General features: G+C 46.8%; 1 protein-coding gene across 3 annotated transcripts in view; it reads left to right on the forward strand.

Moving 5' to 3' along the window:
- The window catches only part of CUL4B (cullin 4B), a 581,072-nt gene that overhangs the window by 244,232 nt on the left and 313,333 nt on the right, over nt 1–23,507 (forward strand). For all 3 annotated transcript variants that reach the window (XM_069212058.1, XM_069212066.1, XM_069212075.1), the window contains one exon: nt 11,011–11,115. In XM_069212058.1, coding sequence (XP_069068159.1) covers nt 11,011–11,115 — 105 coding nt within the window. The remainder of the gene's footprint in view (nt 1–11,010; nt 11,116–23,507) is intronic.

Here is a 23,507-nt window from a genome sequence, read left to right on the forward strand (position 1 = left end):
AATTCAAAGTATTGCCGTTCGGTATAACGACCGCACCAAGAGTATTTACAAAATGCCTAGCAGTAGTAGCTGCACACATCAGAAGGCAGCAGATACACGTATTCCCGTATCTAGACGATTGGCTAATCAAGACCAACTCCCTAACAAAGTGTTCACACCACACAGATTATGTCATACAAACCCTCTACAAACTCGGTTTCTCCATCAACTATGCAAAATCACACATTCTGCCTTGCAAAATACAGCAATACTTAGGAGCGACAATCAACACAATAAAGGGAATAGCCACTCCAAGTCCACAAAGGGTTCAAAATTTTCGCAAGGTTATACAAGCCATGTATCCAACACAAAAGATACAGGCAAAGATGGTATTACAACTCCTAGGCATGATGTCCTCATGCATAGCCATTGTCCCAAACGCAAGACTGCACATGAGGCCCTTACAACAGTGTCTAGCATCACAATGGTCACAAGCACAGGGTCACCTTCTAGATCTGGTGTTGATAGACCGCCAAACATACATCTCGCTTCTATGGTGGAACAGTATAAATTTAAACAAAGGGCGGCCTTTCCAGGACCCAGTGCCACAATACGTGATAACAACAGATGCTTCCATGACAGGGTGGGGAGCACACCTCAATCAACACAGCATCCAAGGACAATGGGACGTACATCAAGCAAAGCTGCATATAAATCACCTCGAATTGTTAGCAGTATTCCTAGCGTTGAAAGCATTCCAACCCATCATAACCCACAAATACATTCTTGTCAAAACAGACAACATGACAACAATGTATTATCTAAACAAACAGGGGGGAACACACTCCACACAGCTGTGCCTCCTGGCACAAAGAATATGGCAATGGGCAATTCGCAACCACATTCGCCTAATAGCACAGTTTATTCCAGGGATCCAGAATCAACTAGCAGACAATCTCTCTCGAGATCAACAAAAGGTCCACGAATGGGAGATTCACCCCCAAATTCTAAACACTTACTTCAAAATTTGGGGAACACCTCAAATAGACTTATTTGCGACAAAGAAGAACGCAAAATGCCAAAACTTCGCATCCAGGTACCCACACAGGCAGTCTCAAGGCAATGCCCTATGGATGAACTGGTCAGGGATATTTGCGTACGCTTTTCCCCCTCTCCCTCTCCTTCCATATCTAGTAAACAAATTGAGTCAAAACAAACTCAAACTCATACTAATAGCACCAACATGGGCAAGGCAACCTTGGTACACAACACTGCTAGACCTATCAGTAGTACCTCACGTCAAGTTACCCAACAGGCCAGATCTGTTAACACAACACAAACAACAGATCAGGCATCCAAACCCAGCATCGCTGAATCTAGCAATCTGGCTCCTGAAATCCTAGAATTCGGACACTTAAACCTCACCCAAGAATGTATGGAAGTCATAAAGCAAGCTAGAAGACCATCCACTAGACACTGCTATGCAAGCAAATGGAAAAGGTTTGTTTGCTACTGCCATAATAATCAAATTCAACCATTACACGCATCTCCAAAGGATGTAGTGGGTTACTTACTACACTTACAAAAATCCAATCTGGCCTTCTCTTCCATTAAGATACACCTCGCAGCAATATCTGCATACCTGCAGATTACCCATTCAACTTCACTATTTAGGATACCTGTCATTAAAGCGTTTATGGAAGGCCTCAAAAGAATTATACCACCAAGGACACCACCTGTTCCTTCATGGAACCTCAACATCGTCTTAACAAGACTCATGGGTCCCCCTTTTGAACCCATGCATTCTTGCGAAATACAATTCTTAACCTGGAAAGTTGCATTTCTCATCGCCATCACATCTCTAAGAAGAGTAAGTGAAATTCAGGCGTTTACAATACAAGAACCTTTTATCCAAATACACAAAAATAAAGTAGTCCTAAGAACCAATCCTAAATTTCTACCAAAGGTTATTTCACCGTTCCACTTAAATCAAACGGTAGAACTGCCAGTGTTCTTCCCACAGCCAGACTCGGTAGCCGAAAGGGCACTACATACATTAGACATCAGAAGAGCACTAATGTACTACATTGACAGAACAAAACAAATCAGAAAAACAAAACAACTATTTATTGCATTTCAAAAACCTCATACAGGAAACCCAATATCAAAACAGGGTATAGCCAGATGGATAGTTAAGTGCATCCAAATCTGCTACCTTAAAGCAAAGAGAGAGCTGCCCATTAAACCAAGGGCACACTCAACCAGAAAGAAAGGCGCTAGCATGGCCTTCCTAGGAAATATTCCAATGCATGAGATATGTAAGGCAGCCACATGGTCTACGCCTCACACATTTACTAAGCACTACTGTGTAGACGTGCTATCCGCACAACAAGCCACAGTAGGTCAAGCCGTACTAAGAACTTTATTTCAGACTACTTCCACTCCTACAGGCTGAGCCACCGCTTTTGGGGAGATAACTGCTTACTAGTCTATGCACAACATGTGTATCTGCAGCGACATATGCCATCGAACGGAAAATGTCACTTACCCAGTGTACATCTGTTCGTGGCATTAGTCGCTGCAGATTCACATGTGCCCACCCGCCTCCCCGGGAGCCTGTAGCCGTTTGGAAGTTATCTTCAACATTTGTACATTTGTAAATATATTACTTAAGCCTTAATTGGCACATACTTATTCACTCCATTGCATGAGCACTATTACTAACACACACAACTCCTACCTCACCCTCTGCGGGGAAAACAATCGAAGATGGAGTCGACGCCCATGCGCAATGGAAGCAAAGGAGGAGGAGTCCCTCGGTCTCGTGACTCGAAAGACTTCTTCGAAGAAAAACAACTTGTAACACTCCGACCCAACACCAGATGGCGGACTATGCAAAACATGTGAATCTGCAGCGACTAATGACACGAACAGATGTACACTGGGTAAGTGACATTTTCCTTTCTCTTCAGGACTGCCCTTCTTACAGCAGAATATGCTCAAGTATATGCCATGATTTGTAGCAGCTGTTACTTGTCCTGGTAAAAAAAAAAAGATGCCATAGAGATGGTGTTAGTGGAAGCCTAGAGCACTGGAATTTACTTGCTTTACTTCTTGGTCTCTAAGAAGGGTGGAGTTCTTGGACCCATTCTGGACCTTCTCATCTTGAACCTCAGAAGAAACATTTCAGGGTGATGTCCCTGAGCCAGGTCTGGCTCTAAATGCACTTCCATTATACAAATGTTCACCCTATGGGTCCTGCTCCTTCACAGGCACGAACTGAGGTTATCTGTGTAGTCTGTGCACTACCAGAGCACTACCTGTTTGCGGTTTTGCTGTTTGGATTGATAATTGCTCCATGATGGCTACATGAGTATACATCCATGCGATAGCTATGTTAAGAGCATCACTGTGGGGGATTGCAAGTCCATGTGTTTCTGCATATAGACGGCAGGTGGTGGGGGAATGCTCCTGCTATGGTTATAGTTCTTCTTCATGAGTTGGGCTTCACGATCAATATGCATAAATTCAAATTCCAATTCCATTTCTCAACCATGCACAGGGGAGGTACTAGGCACAGCCCTTATTGGAGACCTTTCCTCTTCTCGAAATGTTGTAGACATTTAGTACATGATTCTCAAGCTTCTGGCTCTGACACTGATCGCAGCCCTACATCTGTTAGGTCAAACAGCTTTAGCATCATGCATCCTTTTGGTGCCATATGCCAGTTGGCGAATGAGGAATCTTCACTGGTGACCCAGGATCAGGAGTGCCTGCCAGCTCTTGTGCATAATTTCTACACTTTAGTCATAGATCTGCATTGATAGATGTAAGACTCCAATTTGTTAATGTGTTTTTGCTTCAGTCCTCCTCAGTTGCAGGGAAATATTGTTACAGACTTCTCTTTGCAGGCTTGGCTCTTTATGGTAATGACTGCGATGGTCTTTGGTCTGAGTTTGAGCTACATTGTGACCTGTCTTGCCTCGAAGGCCATCTGCCATTAAACCTTATGGCGCGCCATTCAGTTTTGGTGTGACAGACCAATGTCCTTTGCATGAGCAGACATGGTGGTATACGGTTATTGACACTTTGTTGGGGAGCTAGTCGCCTGTGGAAGTGCTCTTAGCCTAAAAGTGAATGATCTGAGTTGCCTCACCTTAGAGGAATAATGAGTTTAAACTTAATTCCGAAGTGACATAAATGATCTTGCCTAGATTGAAGTTTCCTTACCATGGAGAAGTAAGTGTCTTCTGTTTTGTGCCGCAGTTTTGCACTAGGGGAAGTCCTTAATCTTTCATTTGTCTTTTCCACGGATTTCTCTTCTGTCTAGAGTCCTGCGGAAGATGCAGGAGGATCAAGCACAGCTAATCCTGATTACCCAAAACTGAGCTGATCTGTTGATACTCTGCTGCCTCTTCTCTCCTGCACAGAGTGGACCTGCTGCCATAGGAATGTGGCCAGGTCCTTTATCTCAAACCCTGAGCGCTGCTGCACATGTGCAGCTGGAGAGTGAGCTGTTTGAGGTATAGTGCTTCTACTTGCCGTCTGAAGTACCAGATGTCATCCTGTCTGCCAGGAACACTGCCACAGAATCCCTTTATTTGGGCCACTGTCACAAGTTGGTTCATTGGTGTCACATGGTCTGAAACTATTTTATTCACTTGTTTCCAGGGTTGTAAAGTTAGCCCTTGGTAAGCGTTACTCGACCAGAACTAATGCTACCTTCAAATATTAGCGTGGCCTATCCTCCTTCATGTGTCTCCTTGAGTAGCTGCCTTTTAGTTGCCATTAGTGTCACATTTCTGATAGGTTTATGTAGGAAACTGGAAACTGGCACTTGTTGCAGCTACACCCCCTCCCCCCATCCACAGTTATTTTCCTGATATTAATGCTGACTTGACTGAGTGTGCTGGATCCTGCTAACCAGGCCCCAGCACCAGTGTTCTTTCCCTACAAAGGTATCATTGTTTCCACAATTGTCACACCTCTGGCACACAGATAAGTCACTTGTAAAAAGGTACCAGTGATACCAAGGGCCCTGTGGCCAGAGAGGGTCCCTAAGGGCTGAAGCATGTGTTATGCCACCCCAAGGGACCCCTCAACAAACACATGCACACTGCCTTTGCAGATTGTGTGTGTTGGTGGGGAGAAAAAGGCAATGCCCACAAAACACTGCCTGTGGCATAGGTAAGTTACCCCTCTAGCAGGCCTTACAGCCCTAAGGAAGGGTGCACTATACCACAGGTTAGGGCATAGATGCATGAGCAATATGCCCCTACAGTGTATAAGTTAATTCTTAAACATTGTAAGTGCAGTGTGGCCTAATTAAGTATATGGTCTGAGAGTTTGTCGTTACGAACTCCACCGTTCCCTAATGGCTTCACTGAACACTGGGAAGATTGGTATCAAACCTCTCAGCACAGTAAACCCCTACTGGTGCCAGTGTGGGATTTATTAGAAAATGCATACAGTGGGCATCTTACAAATGCCCCTGTATTTTACCCAATCCTCTAGTGTAGGACTGACTGGTCTGTGCCAGCCTGCCACTAACAGACAAGTTTCTGACCCCATGGGGTGAGGGCCTTTGTGCCCTCTGAGGCCTTAAACAAAGCCTGCTCTGGGTGGAGGTGCTTCACACCCCCGCCTCCCACCTCCATCAAAGGTTCAGGCCTCTTGTTACAGTGCCCCAGGGCAATCCAGCTGGTGGAGCTACCACCCCCCGGCAAAGCCCCACGTTTGGCAGCCAGTTCGGTGAGAAACTTAGGAAAAACAAGGATGAGTGACCACTTCAGCTGGGACAACTCCTAAGGTGTCTAGAGCGGAAGTGAACCACTCCCTGCACAATCCTCCATCTTGGTTTGGAGGACAGGGACCAATAGGGATAAGAATGTGCCCCCCTCCCCAAAGGGAGTGGACACAGAGGGTGTAGCCGCCCTCCGGGACAGTAGCCATTGGCTACTGCCCTCTAACTCCTGTAACGCCCCTAAATCTTATATTTAAGGGCTTCCCTGAACCCATCTCACCAGATTCCTGGTGGCTTAACAAGGACTGCTAAGCTGAAACCCTAGCAGAGAAGAAGGAAGACAACAACTACTTTGGCCCCAGCCCTACCGGCCTCTCTCCTGCTTCAAAGAGCCTGCAAAAGACCAGAAATGCATTCAGCGGGACCAGCAACCTCTGCCCAACTCCAGAGGACTGCCCTGCACCCAAAAGGACCAAGAACTCCGGAGGACAGCAGCTCTGTCTAAGAAAACCTACAACCAAAGACTCTCACCTCACTTCGGACCACTGTGCACCCGATGCTCACAACCTGTTTCCAAGTGGTCCACCCAGCAAGAGAGGGTCCCCAGGCGATTGTGAGCAAGTGCCCACCCTGGGATGACCTCTTCTCGAGGCCCCCCTCCCCCCCCCCCCACCTTCCACCACAACGCCTGCAGTGTGAGTCCCGAAGACCGCACTGACCGCAAAGCTACAGACGAAGATATCAGTCACCTAAAGGCACACTGCACCTGCAGGCCCCAGGCCTTGGAGAACCCAACCCCGGTGCCTCTTATGTTCTGCAGGCGGCCCTCCTCCCTGTCGGACCAGTGGTGTGCCCGAGACACCCCCCTGGACCTCGCTTGAAGCCTCTGAGTGACCCCCGGGGTCTCCTCATAGACCAACTTTGAAAACCCGATGTCCTGTTTGCACCCTGCACCCAGCCGCCCCTGTGCAGCTGAGGGTGTGTGTTTGGTGTGTACTCGTGCCCCCTTCAGTGCCCTTCTAATCCCCCCTGGTCTGCCCTCAAAGCTGCGGGTACTTACCTGCAAGCAGGCCTGATTCTAAATACTTCCTGTCTCTATAGGTGCCCACGTTAAATTTGCTCAACTTTGACTTCTGCACCCAACCGGCCCTGTAATCCAGTCTGGGTCATGATTACAGGGCTACGTATGTGGGTGACCCAACCAGTGCTGCAGGCCCACTAGTAGCATTTGATTTACAGGCCCTGGGCACCTCTAGTGCACTTTACTAGGGACTTACTAGCAAATCAAATATGCCAATCATGGATAAACCAATCAACAGTACAATTTACACAGAGAGTATATGCACTTTATCACTGGTTAGCAGTGGTAAAGTGCCCAGAGTCCTAAAGCCAACAAAAACAGGTCAGGAAAAATAGGAGGAAGGAGGCAAAAAGCTTGGGGATGACCCTGCCAAAAGGGCCAGGTCCAACAATATAGATGCCCAGTTCAAATTCTGAAATGATTGGTTCTCGCAATCCAACCATCATTCAGTATTCTTTCCAGATAACCTGGTTATTCTGAGATTGGTCTCCGTCTTTCACCTGACAGTCTTCCATATTTCTTCCCTCCCCATCAACCCACCAAGGAGGAAGAGCAGCTGTACGGACTGGGCCAGATGTGTTCTATCTTCATTGGCCTGTCATGGCAAGACAAAGTAGATAATCAGCTCTCTCGGCTTTCCTACTGTCAAGAATAGCAAAACAGTGATCAGGCACATCATTTTGCCTTGGTTTAGCCGTACTCTGCTATGATTTGCCCATTAAAGACTCTTTGCCATTTGTGTCCACTTCACCAGCACCTTGGCTTCTTCCACTGCTTTCACCAGATACGTTCTGGTGGTTGGCATCTGCCTTGTGCTCAGCCTTGCATACATATGTTAAGCCTCCGAAATCAAGTATGCCATAATGGATACTTTGGCCAGGAGTATGGTGCAGAATTTCTTTGGATTCTCAGTCACACTTCCCAGAGGATGTTTCTTTTGCACTCATAAGGTGAAGAATCTGAACGAAGAAGTATCAATCAGAAGTGTAAGAAATTGGATTATTATTTGGGATGGGTGACTACCCACTTATCACAGCCCTTATTAGGGTGAGCCTTCCGTTACTAAATTGACATGAGCTCAACCCCCTGTTTACTATGGCACAGAGCATGCAGGGTTATCTTAGGGCTATGTGTAAATTATTTATGCAGTACCACAACAGTAATAAAATCAAAATATGAAAACAAAAACAAATCCCCAACCGAAAAAATATATATATATATATATATTTATATATATATAGTTAAATGTGATAAACAAGATGACACCAAAATTACCTATGCACAATTTGAAATAATTATTATTCCATGATGGAGAGCGGGTCTGATCCACCAACTAGGTTTGTCCTGATCAAACCTTCTGGCTTAATCTTTAAGTCTCAGTCAACCACAAGCGTACAGTACTAAAGCACCCCAGGAATTCAGTCAGGGAAGGCGCTTGGAGACTCCCACAGTGTTAGGCAGAAGCCGACAGCAGGGTCAAGTCCAAGTCTAGTTGCTTTTGCTTAGCTGGGCGTTCCAGGAAAATGCCTCTTCCCGCTTTTTGCCTCCTTGTAGCCACACAGGAGGACAGTCAACTGAGTCCACTTATCTTGGGTACAAGAGGGAGCAGGTCCAGCCCTTCAGGGCTCCAATTAGGCCACAGACAGCAAGTCCAGGCCTCGTCTGATCTCCTTCAGGCCCAGAAAGTGTTCTGAAGTAGATGCCTAGATGGGATGCATTTATGCCTGAAACTAGCTAGTGGGTGGTGATGACTACTGGATACTCCCTAACCAGTGGGTTAAAGGTTTCCAGGGCCAGCCCTACCCACTTTTCCACTCGTTCCTGTTTACTGTACTGAAAACAGGTCCAAATGCCATGCGTCACACCATTTTCAAAATGGTGAAAATCGTTGGCAGCGCTAAACGTGGACTCTGAGGGTTTGGAGATGTGCTTGGGGAGTATACTATGGTATTCCTAGTGCCCTCCCACGTCTTAGACTAAAATCCAGAGGTGAAGTCTAGTAAGACAAAAGCAGTGTCCTTCATCAGTCCAACAGGGGACCCAGAAGATTTGTCTTGTTGTCCTCGTGTCTCCTTTCCAAGTGCATCCTAAGTGTTACATATGGCTAAACATACCTGTTATGCAAGATTTGACACTATGCTATCAAACGGAGGCAAGCAGCCCACACACACCCTGCATATTCTCTTGAGCTGATTTGAATCAGCCCATTGTTTGACCCTTAGAGGCATGTCCCATCTCATGCACACCTACTCCTGGCTGAGCAAATTAGCCACCTGTCAGTTCAGGTAGATAAACATTAACTTTCTAAAATGTAGTTTTCCTTAATATTTATTAAAACCCCAATTTCATCATTGAATTGGATTGAACTGACCACCCCCTCCTAAGACTGTAGCCAGGAATTGGGGGTGTTATGTGATAATTGTCTCACTTTGAAGGCACAGATTTCTTGAGTGGCCAAATAGTGTTTCTGGTTCTTGAGAACCCTGAAGAACTTTTTTGTTGTTCTTGCCTTGGGAAGTGCAGGAAATTGTGGTTCAGTCTCTGTTGCTGTCTTTGTACTGTTCTAGCATTCTTTATCTAGGCTTATCTGAATATTTGACACATCGTCAAGTTGTACAGAATATACAGCAGTCCGACTTCTGTTCAAACTTCCAAAATGGGCGCCAGTGTCTGGTTTTCTAAAGCAGCTGCATTGGCTTACTATTGGCAAAAGAATCATCTCCAAAGCTCTTTCGCTCACCATGGTTTACATGAGAAAGAGTCCCAAGTACCTTAACAACAAGATCTAAAAATACTTCCCTTTGAGATCCCAGCGCTCAAAGAACGTGCAGCTCCTAGTTGTTTCACACCTCAAGAAAAAGGAGCAGGATGGCTCTTCCTTTTCATTTCGGGTACCCTTGATCTGGAATCTGCTCCCTTTCCATCTAAAATACATTGGGAGAGGCTCCCTTCAGGAAGCTGTTTAAAACTCACCTGTTTAGCGACTAGTGCTTTCCTCTGACCTGATTTGCTTCTTCAGCGCCAGGACACTTTTGAGTAGCCGTACACTGCATAGTTATTCATTCATTCAGAACTAGTACTATATTTTAATGCATTGCTAACTTGTTTGTTGATACCGTTTCCATATAAAGTATTTTGGTACATTTATTGAATTGAATGTACAGATTTTTAGAACATCCATGAAACAATTATATTTTATTTAACCACACCCTACATTTTATGTTTGACATTTTGTTAGGTATAATTTTTTTAACACAGGCATTTGTTATCCACAAAATAATAAACATTCAGAGCCACTCATCAGTCGTTAAGCAATTTCCATACTTTGTTTAGCAGGCTGACCCTCTGTATTTTTTTTAGAGACCAGAAACGTTCTTAGTGAACAAACACTCCCCTTCCTCCTTTTAACAAAGAGTGTAAGCAAATCATCCATCCAACGGTCTACGTAGGCTTTCATGGTCATAAGAAATAATAAAACATATTTTCTTGGTGTGACCGTTATAGTGTACCATATTGCGACAAAAAAGCACAGTGATGCAGGCTACTGAGGAGCACTTTATTTGGCACCTGTTTCTGCCCCCTGTTTACATTTCCATAAAGGGCAACTTGGTGTGTTTCAGGTGCCCCGCTGTTGCATGAGTGGCAGAAAATAGCCCGGACATGAGGGGCGAAGGTGTTAAACTAATAAATTAGAGAGGGCAGAAGATGGTGGCAGCTCACATACTTTTTCTTTTTGTTATCCTTTCCCCTTATACCGTTTGTACCGCACCAAAATAGTATTTTCTCCAAGTTTGGTGCAGGTTGGTGGTTGGGAGAAGGGGAGTAATAAGTTATTAAGTGTTCAGAAATCCGTTTTCTTACTAAGTGAAGTATTAAAATTAGCTACAGAGGCTCAACCGCACCACTAAATGTGTATATATGGTATTGCACAATCTGGCGTCTTTTATGATGGCTGAATTTTTGGGAGAAAGCAAGAATAAAAATGTCAAAGCTTATTTGAGTGTTGAGGTTTGAACACCAAAACTTTCTAGAAAGCAAAATTAACTTTCAAGTAAAAAATTCATTTCTATACTAAGTTGGTGTCTAAAATTAAAATGTTTTTAGGGTTGCCTTGTAAAAATAGGAAAGAGCATATTTACTTTAGCAAGACGGTGGAATGGTGTGCAATTTTTCATTTGAATTTTTGTTTTATTTTAATTTTTTTTAGCCAAGCATGTGGATTCAAAGCTGCGTGCAGGCAACAAAGAAGCTACTGATGAAGAACTTGAAAAAATGTTAGATAAAATTATGATCATATTTAGATTTATTTATGGTAAGTTTATTTTTTTTAAAAATCTAGCTTTAATTAAGCAACAGTACATTTGACAGTATTTTGGTGAAGCATTCAAATATTGCCTTCTCATATTACCAGTGTCTGGCTCGTGCAAAGATGTTTTAACATGCGTGTGAAGTGTATTAGTAGTTTGCATATTGCTTTTGATGTAAGCTTATACAACCACGAAAGGAGCTGTTGACCTTAACATTCTGACCAACAAACTGCCACACATGAAAGATGCATAATGAAATATCTCTTGTCAAGAATAGTTTCAAGGATCTACACAAAATGCCCTGTTCTATATGCATCCCAAGGAAAGTATCTAACAATACCCCTTTATACAGTGCCAATGTAGTGATGTGGCTAACGGGTAAAGGTCAGTTCACAATTTATGAAGTGTATTATTCAGTGTAGTTTTTATTAATTATATTGTTACAATTATTCTTTCTTTTACAGAATTATATCTCGGTAGTTATGATTCTTGCAGATACTTGCTTTGCGAGCCCTCACTTTTTCAAGGTTAGAAAAATTAGACATAATTTGCACACATTTTATCATGACACATGCATCTTATCCCCATTCTGATGGACTTTCTCTGGCTCCCTTTCCCACCATTGTCTAAATAAACTTCTTAACGTATAAAGCCATCATGACCAGCACCCGTCTATATTAGACTGTCAAGCTTACAAGTAGCTTATGGTGCACACACACATCCAGAACACCATCTAACTGGAGGCAACGAAGTGTGAGAAAAGCAAAGCAGTAGGCCTTCTCTGGCTATGTATGAGGGATTTGGAACCACATCACTGTGTCCGTCAGGACTGCCCCTATCCTACTGCAATTTACAAGAGCTGAAGACTTACCTTTTTGAAGAACACTAACACAACGAAGTAACAGTCCACCTTTGCCCCAGAGACCAGGTACATCGTAAGTCATTTATAAGTGAGAGAAGCTGGCTCTTTATATGGGACAGTCCACATCACCTCTGCACCCGGATGCCCCGAACCAAGGAGAAGAGGAACACTGATGTCTCAACTGCACATCCCCCCCAACCCCCCCCCCCCCTCCCTTTCCCGGGGCGTGTAATTAGTCTGACAGTGTAACTCACCTATCTAATTTCCTGCCTGCCCTGGTGCAAAATGGGCCTCAGGGCAGGGGGTTGTCATCTCCCAGGACTGAGAGAAGCTGGGGTCTTATATCAAAGGCGGCAGGGACTTTGAAATCCCTTGGCTAGGTATGCTAAAACACTAGCCATCCTGCTGGAGGAGGCGTGAATACCTTCCTAGGGAGCAGGCATTGTTTCTGGCATCTGAGAATGTGGGCTCTCACTGGAAGGGGGTCAGAAATCAGCAGGCTGGACTGTTTTTAAACATGGTTTCCACCATGTCTTGCAGTCTGCGATGGCAGTCTTTTAAGTATTTTTTTGTGTGTGTGGTCCCTTAGGGTGGCATAAGACAGGCTAAAGTAGATAATACTAATGCTCTCTTTTGTGGTAGTATGGTTGAGCAGTTAGGCTTATCAGAGGGTAGTGCAAAGCATTTGTGGTACACACACAGCCAAGAAATATATTTTGTTACTTTATTTCTAGAACCACAAGATTCAGGGTAGGGATAGGGCCAAGTCCGTTTGCGTCATCAGTCTTCTCTGCTGGTGGTCAGCTTAGCAGTCCTTTCTTCTTGTGAGGTCGCTAGGAATCTGATGAGCTAGGTTCAGAGGATGCTTTAGATCCTGTATTTAGGGGGTTACAGGGGTCAGAGGGCTGTAGCGAATAGCTACTGTCCATGAGGGTGGCTACACCCTTCCTGTGTCCTCCATTTGGGAAAGAGGAGGACACAGACCTTACCCTATTGGTCCCTGCCCTCCATACCAAGATGGATGGTTTTGCAAAGAGGGGTCACCTCAGCTCTGGACACCTTATTCCCTAATTTTGACTTGCCACCAAAAGTGGGGCTTTGTCTGTCTGGGGGGTTGTGGTGGTGTAGCTCCACTAGCTGGAGTGCCATGGGGCGCTGTACCAGGAGGCCTGAGCTTTTTGAGGCTCACCGTCAGGTGTTATAGTTCCTGCAGGGGAAAGGTGTGAAGCACCTTCACCCAGAGCAGGCTTTGTTTCTGGCCACAGAGAGCACAAAGGCTCTCTCCCCATGTGGTCAGAAAGTGGAAGGCTGGCACAGACTGGTCAGTCCTGCACTAGCAGTTTAGCTAACATGCAGGTGCCATCTCTACTGCACTTACAATGTTTAAGAATGGACTTAGACACTGTAGGGGGCATATTGCTCATGCAGCTCTTCCCTCACCTGTGGTACAGTGCACCCTGCCTTAGGCCTGTTAGGCCTGCTAAAGGGATGACTTACCTATGCCACAGGCAGTGGTTTGTGGGTATGGCACCTGGGAGGTCTACCATGTCGACTTTGTCTTTTTCTCCACTAGAGCACACACAGGATGTAATAGCAGTGTGCATGTGTTTTGTGAGGGGTCCCCCAGGGTGGCACAATATATGCTGCTGCCTTTGGGGACCTTCCCTGGCCACAGGGCTCTTGGTACCATGGGTACCTTTTACAAGGGACTTAACTGTGTGCCATAGGTGTGCCAATTGCTGGGAAAGAATACTGGTACTGGGGCCTAGTTAGCAGGATCCCAGCACACTCTCCGTAAATTTGCATCAATATCAGGCAAAAAGTGGTCGGTAGCCATGCCAATAAGGTCACTTACCTCCACAGGGGTACCGTTTACTAGGGCTGACAGGGGTGCTACAGTTGAGTTACAATTAGACTTTACTTGTTTTACAGGAAAGAGCACTGTCAGGGAGGTATGATTAGCAGGACTCAGTGGGCTGTTAGTCAAAAACCAGCATCTAGTAGGGGGGGCAGTGATGGGACATCTGCAAAGAAGTAGGGTTTCTTGCAATAAACTGTATCAGTTTAAAAAATTTTTTTAATTTGTTCGTATTGTTGTGAGGAAATGGTTGTACTATATGGTATGGTGTTACAACCTCACTGTGTAATACACTTGCCAAACCTTTCAGATCCAGTAGGTTTCATCTATAAGACCCTCAGCTCAACACTGGGTAGCTGTGGCACGGAGCAGCAAGGCTTACACAGAGGAGAGGTTTTAAGCATTTAAACGACACCAAAACAATGAAGTGGGGGGGTCTTGGTTGCAGGCTCAACTTCCCATTAAGCTCTCCCCCGTCTGGCTTAAGTCTAGTCACCACTAAACTACCTGTCATCTGTTGTTGTGGTCACAGCCCAATCCTTCCTGAGTCATTAACTCTCCTTCTGAGGGACCCAGTAGCTCTCAGAGCACTCCGGCTTTCAGCAAACTCTGGTGCAGCTCTGTGCTTTGGGCCTTGGCCGTTGGTGCCACACAGCTGCAGTGGTAGCTGCTTGAAAACTTTAGGCTTCTAACTTGTCCCAGTAGGTTTCTTTAGTTGTGTTCTGGTGGTGCGTACAGGAAGCCAGTCAGCTGGCTTTTGGAGTTCTGTTGTCAGGACTGGGCTCTGGAGACAGCTTCTCTGTGAGCAGGACACGACAGATGTTGTCTCTCTCTTTGCTAGCCAGTAGGTACATTCCTCATTGGTCCAGTCTCTCTTTGCTGTGGTCACTCAGTGCAGCAGGGCACTCCTTCTCTGGTCCTAAGTCGGTCAAGATCTGAGGCATGGGTACTGGGATTGCTCTATTTATACTCAGAAAGGGTATGAGGACTGGATGTGGTTGATAGTCCGTGGGCGACCAGGTTCCCTCCCACCTGGTGACCACTTTTTTGTGGAGTGTGACATCTGGTTATCCTGGGATGCACCAGTCTGTCCTCTCCCAAGGTGGACAGACCCTTCTCTGTGACCAGACCTCCCTAGTCCACCCATGTGGTGTGGCTACTTCAGGGTTACACACCCCTGGGGAAACTGGTTTGGCAACTGTTTTTCCCTTGCTGGCTGCATCCTGTGCAATTCTGACTACCAACAGGTGTTACACACTTGCCCTCCAATTGTGGTTTCACCTTTGAAGGCTGCCTTTTGGGGCCAACACGTGAGTGGCTTCCTATAGGAGGGAGGTGACATCTCCCTTGCCTGCAATCCCTCATTGGTCTCCTTCCTGAGAGTCATTGATGCATTTCTCCAGAAGGGCAGAAAGCAGTCTCGTGGAATAGGCTCCTTGTCTGACTGGGATGGCACAGGAGTTTAAAAGGCAACAAGGTGGCAGCTTTGCTAATGTGGCACACTGCAACAAGTTAGATTACATTCAACTTGCGATAGAAGTCAGGCTTAATGTAACTAGTTGTTTGATACATTGGAGTGCCTACTTTTGTTGCACCTTTCAGGAGTTAGCATGGCTGAGGGGTCATTGTGTACCTCTGTACTCACTAATTGGGTGACCAAGTCTTTTCTCAGTAAAAATGACAGTTTTGCAGGTTTTACTGTCAAGACTTGCAAAGTATGTGCCCTGCTTCGGTCATATGTTGCACCCTGCTTTGGGGAAAAGTAGGCCTGCCAGAGAGGTGACTTACAGACATGTCAAGGGGAAGGGTTGGCTTTGCCATTGCTTTCAGTGGTATAGTTGGGGTAGCAGTGGACTACTAATTTTTGAGTCTGTAGTGGCATACTGGGTGACTTGTTATACTTGGAGGATCTTCAGGGTTGCACAATCAGTGCTGCAAGTCCTGAGTAACCGCTCTGACTTAAATACCCTAGGTGCCAGGGTACCATTTACTAGGGACTTACAGGCAAGTTAGCCATTTCCAGTTGGGTGTAGCCAATTCGACATGCACCTTACGGTCAGGGCACTAGCACTGAGGTCTAGTTAGCTTGTTTCAGTGCACTCTGAGTCGAAGAACAAGCTGCATCAGTTGTAAAACTTGGGGGGTAAACATACAAAGAGACAGTTCATTAGAGCAATTAAGGGTGGTGGGTATTGGTAGAGTCCTGACAATAGTAACCAGTGGTAATTGATAGCTCTTGATGACTTTTTCTACATGTCTGATTGGTTTGCTTATGATCATTCATTGCCTTCCTGCTTGTAAGTACTCAACTGGTTTGCAAATCTTTCCACTATCTTAATCAGCTTCGTGTCTACCAGATTGCAGAATAGTTTTCTTTTTTTTCATCATATGTTTTTAACAGCTTCTGTTGTAATTCTTTCAGGTCCATACCCATTTCATTTCTTATCCGAGGAAAGTTTGTCATGGACTGGGGGGTTAAGATGTATCATGTGGCAGTGTTATCTACAGACCCCACCTTCGCCTCAGTGTGGCAGATGATTTGTCCAAGTCTGAAGTTGTGGGCCCTGCATCCTAAAATCTTTAGGAAAATTAAAGAATCATTAAGCATCCTAGGGTAAGGGATGGGATTACACTTTCAACGTTGCCTTGTTAGGCTTATCAGTGGGTCTGAGGCATTTGTAAATTGGGTGGCTTGGCATTGCACTGTTCCCATTATCTCCTTGACCAACCCAATTTTGTTGTTTATTGCACCCATGGCGCTAGTTGGATAGCTAGTGATAAATGCCGTATGTGATCCCTATTTCTCCCTTCCCCTTGGGTGGATAACACTTTACTGTTATCCGTGGGAAGCTTGAAAAATGAATACAATTTTTTCATGTAGGAGACAGAGCGGCAGCTTCCGCTTTGTTCGTGAATCTAAGAGGGGTGGCCTAGCCTAGCCTCCTTTCGGCTCTGACTGGTGCAGACAGACCTGCTTTGGCCAGGTCTGGCCCTGGGCACAACCTGAGGATATTCCACGCTTCAGGAATTTAAGCCATACTGACAGAGCTCAGGTCAGACTCCACCGCCTGAATCCAGAGGGATTATAGGCTCTGTAGTCCGACACAGCTCCCAACACGAACTGTGGCAAAGGTTCGGCGAACCGCAGTGCGGGAATCCAAGACACTAAAAGAGCTCATGTCGGGCTCCTCCTCTACCACTTGATGGCAAGAGGGTTTATGGGCTCTGTAGTACTGCGCAGCCCCCAACAGCAGTACAGGTTCAGCATCATCAAATGGTTTTTGGAAGACATAACAAGAACCACACTGTAAAGGTTGTCACCCTATACAAATGTGGAAACTTAGCCTGGTACTGACACAACTAATGAAAACACCCTTCAAGCTCATTTTAGATGACAATGAAGACTGCCTTACTGGTTATATTAACATCACTTAGAGACAAGCTCTCACAGTACAAGAGCTACACTTACCAATAAATAAGGACAAGGTGAATCATGTGAAAGATCTTTTGATTCCTACCGAAGTCATTCTGCACTTCCACTTTATCCAGGGGATACAACTACCTGCTTTCTTTGAACAACCTAAAACCAAACTAAAAGAGCCCTACCCACTCTGTATGTCAGAAGGAGCAGTGTACGAAAGGGAACCAATTTATTTAATCGTTCATACCTACTAACAAGATTAAACGTCATAAAGGGCACCATCATAAAATGGATGATTCAAACAAATCAAGTGTGTTGCAAAGAGGTATTGATGACATTCGAGACAAAATGAGCACACAACTACAAAGTAGAGAGCTGCATTAGCATTCGTAGCTAACGTATACATAAATTATATATGCACTGCAGCTACCAGATCATCATTTCACACTTTCACACAACTGCTGGTACATACAGGATAGTAAAAAGGCACAGTTGAGGCACAAAATTCTAAGACACCTGTTGAAAAACTCACACTCTGTTTAATCTTACCTCTCAATTGAGGGGACTGTCGCTTTACAATCAGGGCACAGCTGTGAATACAGAAAATATTCACACTACAAAACAAAAAGATACTTTTACTTATAGGAGTAGTTTTGATGGTTGTAGTTTTTTCTGGATTCGCATGCTACACTGCCGCCTCCCCATGGAAGCAGAGTGAATAAGCAAGGAGTGAGACATGTGTAGACCAGAGAGAGTAATTAAGCCCAGTGACGGGAGGTCTTCAGCAAGGAAAAAAGAATCTAATAATGGCGACCATTTCTGGATAACTTCAGTGGCATGCATATAAAGAAAAAGTTCAGACCCATCCACTTGATGGTGGATTAGTGTGCAACATGTGAATCCAGAAAAGTCTTTGAGCTGTCAAACTACTCTTACAGGTAAGTGAACCTTGTTTCCCTTAACGGAGCACTAAAACATGAAAAAATCTGTCTGAAGAAACATTGGGGAGTGCTCAGATTAGATCACAGCATTAAAAAAACATAGAGCAGTAGCTACTGATCACTTACAGACTTGCTAAAATAATTAGTAGTATAGTTAGTAGAGATTACTCCATGGATAAAAGTAAGAAACCCTATTGTTTTCATAATTTATCTCATGGTGGTTGTTGATGTGGCAACTATAGTCCCTATGTCCCAGGTACAAGTACCCTGTTCAATAATTCCAATCACAACTATTTTGAAATACATCTGTTCATTAACTGCATGTAGGAAGTTGGCTCTGTATATACTATTTCAAAGTAAGAAATAGTGTGCACAGAGTCCAAGGGTTCCCCTTAGAGGTAAGATAGTGGCAAAAGTAGATAATTCTAATGCTCTATTTTGTGGTAGTGTGGTCGAGCAGTAAGCTTATCAGAGGGTAGTGTTAAGCATTGTTTGTACACACACACACAGGCAATAAATGAGGAACACACACTCAAAGACTTACTCCAGGCCAATAGGTTTTTATATTGAAAAATATATTTTCTTAGTTTATTTTAAGAACCACAGGTTCAAGATTTAGAAACTTTGAATGAAAGCAATATCATATACAGTCTTTGTAAAAATGGCAATAAGCTATTTTCAAAGTGGACACTGCAAAAATAAACAGTTCCTGGGGGAGGTAAGTAAAGGTTAGATTAGGAGATAAGTAAAACACTTACAAGTCTCAGTTCTGGGGCATAGGTAGCCCACCGTTGGGGGTTCAAGGCAACCCCAAAGTTACTACACCAGCAGCTCAGGGCCGGTCAGGTGCAGAGGTCAAAGAGGTGCCCAAAACACATAGGCGCCTATGGAGAACAGGGGTGCTCCGGTTCCAGTGTGCCAGCAGGTTAAGTACCTGCATCCTCAGGGGCAGACTAGGGGGGGTTTGTAGAGCACTTGGGGGGACACAAGTAGGCACACAAAACACACCCTCAGCGGCACAGGGGCGGCCGGGTGCAGTGTGCAAAGCAGGCGTCGGGTTTCAAGTAGGAAACAATGGGCGGACCCGGGGGTCACTCTAGTGGTGCAGGCTTCTCGGGACAGCCACCACCTGGGCTAGGCAGAGGGTCGCCTGGGGGTCACTCCTGTGTCGAATTTCGGTTCCTGCAGGTCCTGGGGGCTGCGGGTGCAGTGTTGGTTTCAGGCTTCGGGTCCCTTGTTACAGGCAGTTGCGGTCAGGGGGAGCCTCTGGTTTCTCTCGGCGTCGCTGTAAGGGCTCAGGGGGGGTCGTCTCTGGTTACTCACGGGCTTGCAGTCGGCAGGGAGTCCTCCCTGAGGTGTTTGTTCTCTGGATCTCGAGCCGGGGGTGTCGGGTGCAGAGTGTGAAGTCTCATGCTTCCGGCGGGAAACGTGCAGTCTTTAAAAGTTGCTTCTTTGTTGCAGAGAAGTAGCTGGTTTTGAACAGGGCCGCTGTTCATTGGAGTTTCTTGGTCCATTAGTACAGGGCAGTCCTCTGAGGCTTCAGAGGTCGCTGGTCCCAGTCGGATGTGTCACTGGAGCAGGTTTTCGAAGGTGGAGACAGGCCGGTAGGGCTGGGGCGAAAGCAGTTGTCATCTTCCTCCTTCTCTGCAGGCTTGTAGGTCAGCAGTCCTTCTTCCTTTTTCAGGTTGCAGGAATCTGCTTTCCTGGGATCAGGGGAGCCCCTAAATACTAAATTTAGGGGTGTGTTTAGGTCTGGGAGGTGAGTAGCCAATGGCTACTGTCCTTGAGGGTGGCTACACCCTCTTTGTGCCTCCTCCCTGTGGGGAGGGGGCAAATCCCTAATCCTATTGGGGGAATCCTCCAAACTCAAGATGGAGGATTTCTCAAGGCAGGGGTCACCTCAGCTCAGGACACCTTAGGGGCTGTCCTGACTGGTGGGTGACTCCTTGTTTTTCTCATTATCTCCTCCAGCCTTGCTGCCAAAAGTGGAGGCAGTGGCAGGAGGGGTGGGATTCTCCACTAGTTGGGATGCCCTGGGGCGCTGTAACAAAAGGGGTGAGCCTTTGAGGCTCACCGCCAGGTGTTACAGTTCCTGGAGGGGGAGGTGAGAAGCACCTCCACCCAGTACAGGCTTTGTTCCTGGCCACAGAGTGACAAAGGCACTCTCCCCATGTGGCCAGCAACATGTCTGGTGTGCGGCAGGCTGGCAGAAACTGGTCAGCCTACACTAGAAGTCGGGTAGGTATTCAGGGGGCATCTCTAAGATGCCCACTGGGTGTATGTTACAATAAATTCCACACTGGCATCAGTGTGCATTTATTGTGCTGAGAAGTTTGATACCAAACTTCACAGTTTTCAGTGTAGCCATTATGGTGCTGTGGAGTTCGTGTTTGACAAACTCCCAGACCGTATACTCTTATGGCTACCCTGTACTTACAATGTCTAAGGTTTTGCTTAGACACTGTAGGGGCATAGTACTCATGCACATATGCCCTCACCTGTGGTATAGTGCCCCCTGCCTTAGGGTTGTAAGGCCTGCTAGAGGGGTGACTTACCTATGCCACAGGCAGTGTGAGGTTGGCATGGCACTCTGAGGGGAGTGCCATGTTGACTTAGTCATTTTCTCCCCACCAGCACACACAAGCTGTGAGGCAGTGTGCATGTGCTGAGTGAGGGGTCCCCAGGGTGGCATAAGACATGCTGCAGCCCTTAGAGACCTTCCCTGGCATCAGGGCCCTTGGTACCAGGGGTACCAGTTACAAGGGACTTACCTGGATGCCAGGGTTGTGCCAATTGTGGAGATAATGGTACATTCTGATGGATACAACTACCTGTGGATTCCTCACCTCATGAATACTCCCATGGCGCCAGCATTCTACGGAAATCTTCTTACTAGTCTCTGCACGTCGACGAGGACGTCACTGTCTCGCACGCGACGCCGTCTGACGTCATACAGGCAATAAGAGGTCCTCGACGACGTGCGGACGTCAGTTCCCTTTTTTCTGTGCATTCGAAACGGTTATCTTCGAGGGAGCAACTGTTACTCTTGCGGTTACAGTGTATATCTTGCTGCGTACTCTTTCTCTGTGGAAATAATGTCGCAGAGAAAGTCTGGATTTAAGCCTTGTCGTGAGTGTGGAGGCAAGATGTCGGTGACGGATCCTCATTCCGATTGCCTTTGGTGTTTGAGCTCCGACCACGACGTCTCGACTTGTGATTCGTGTCAGCACATGAATCCGAAGGCCATTAAAGAACGCGAGGCGAAGCTGTTTATGGCCAAGTCAAAGGAGAAGCATCACAAGAAAAAGTCTTCTCCAAGACATCGGCGTCATCGAGACTCCCGGCGCCGTAGAGAATCTCGGCGTCATTCAAGGGAGGCTCGTTCCAGGTCTCCGGATCGGCGGCGGAGGACATGGGAGGTCAGCCCCACGGTGACGCCGCATCCTTCGACGCCGTTGCTCTCTCCGACGTCTCCAACTTCGCCTGGACAGGCGTCGGTGATTGAGGTATTGGAGCCTCAGGTGTTTTCTCCGGCGCAGACGCCGAGGCCGGCGTCGGGGTCGCCTCCGAGTCAGGCACCCCAGTATCCGGCTTTTCCCACCCCTGGAGCCGATAGTTCCGCATTCTTGAATGCGATGTATGCCATCTTCCAACAGATGGCTCCAGGGGGTGCTCCGGCTGGGCCTTTGGCCTTTTCTTTGGGTGATCCTGCGCCTCTTCGGCCGGCACCCTTTATGCCCTTTCTCCCGTTTAGGAACGTGGGCTCGGCGCCAGTGTCGGCGCCGGTGGCCGCTCCGATGGCTTCGGAGGGATTGGCCCCAGGGATTTCCATCCCGTCGACGTCGAGATTTCGGCCTGTGACTCCGGTGGGTCCATCCGTTTCATCTGCTCTTCAGTCGGCGCCGAAGTTACCTGTGGCGCCGGATGCGGCGTCGGTGGCTTCGGAAGATCGGCGCCGATCTCCGACTTCGGCGGAGGTGTTGTCGACTCCGCGGATTGAGCAACGACTGCATTCAAGGAGGCGTGCTCTCCGGGTACTAGAGGAGCAGGAGTACCAACGAGCCCTAGAGGAAGGAGAGCTAGAGGACTCGGGTGATGGGCTGCGTGGACTGGAGTCGGCCAGTGGGCTGGACACTTCCCCTGAGTGGGACCTTTCGTCCCCGGGGGAATATACCGAGGAAGCTGCTTCCTTTCATACAGTGGTACGGAAGGCAGCTAGTTTTTTGGACCTGCCTTTGCCGGTGGTGGAGGCGAAACAAAACCTTTTGACAGAGGTGTTGCATCCGGCCTCAGCCGCGGCGGAGCCTCTATTACCTTTTAATGACGCTCTGCTGGATCCGGTTTTAGAGGTGTGGAAGAAGCCGGCATCTTCCCCAGCAGTTCACAGAGCCGTGGCCAGGAGGTATCGGACGGCTCCAACTGATCCTGGTTTCCTATCTAGGCACCCTACGCCGGAGAGCTTGGTTGTGCAGGCCTCCTGTTCGTCCAAATCAGCGCCTGGTTCTTTCCCGACGGTGCCTGGGGACAGAGACTCAAAAAAGCTAGAGGCGCAGTCGAAGAAGATTTTTTCGTCCTGCAGTCTGGCGTTAAAAGCCACTAATGCGACCTGTATCCTGGGGAGGTATATTCATGCTCTGATGGATGACATCTCCTCTTCGTTTACAGAGCTTCCCCAGGGTCTTTTGGATCTTGTCTCTGATGCCCAGGCTGCTGCGACCCAAATTATCCAGACGGGACTGGATACCACCGACTCGGTAGCCAGAGCAATGGGCACAACTGTGGTGGAAAGGAGACAGGCCTGGCTACGTAACTCGGGCTTTTCGGCAGATGTACAGTCCACATTGTTGGATCTCCCGTTTGATGGGGACAAACTGTTTGGGGCTAAGGCTGATTCGGCCTTGGAACGTTTTAAGGAGAGCAGGGCCACGGCTAAGTCGTTGGGACTCCAAGCTCCTTCTTCCACGGCCTCTTCCAGATTCTTCAGGAGGTTTCGTGGATTTGGGCGTGGCTCTTCCTCCTCTTCCTTTCGGGGAAGATATCAGCAACCTGCCTCTTCCCACCCCTATAGATCTTTTAGGGGGAGGGGTAGGGTCCGCACCAGGGGAGCCTCTCAGCAGCACTCTGCCTCTTCCTCATCCTCTGGCGGGGTGCAGCAGGGGAAGCAGCCTTAGGCTTCCACCATTTCCCACTCACTCCTCTCCTGTAGGGGGAAGATTACAGCATTTTCTCACCAAATGGGAGACTGTTACGTCGGACACTTGGGTTCTCAGTGTTGTGGGAAAAGGCTACACCCTTCCCTTTCGGGAGTTTCCGCC

The sequence above is a fragment of the Pleurodeles waltl genome, chromosome 2_1, assembly GCF_031143425.1.
Source record: "Pleurodeles waltl isolate 20211129_DDA chromosome 2_1, aPleWal1.hap1.20221129, whole genome shotgun sequence".
Taxonomy (NCBI): Eukaryota; Metazoa; Chordata; class Amphibia; order Caudata; family Salamandridae; genus Pleurodeles; species Pleurodeles waltl.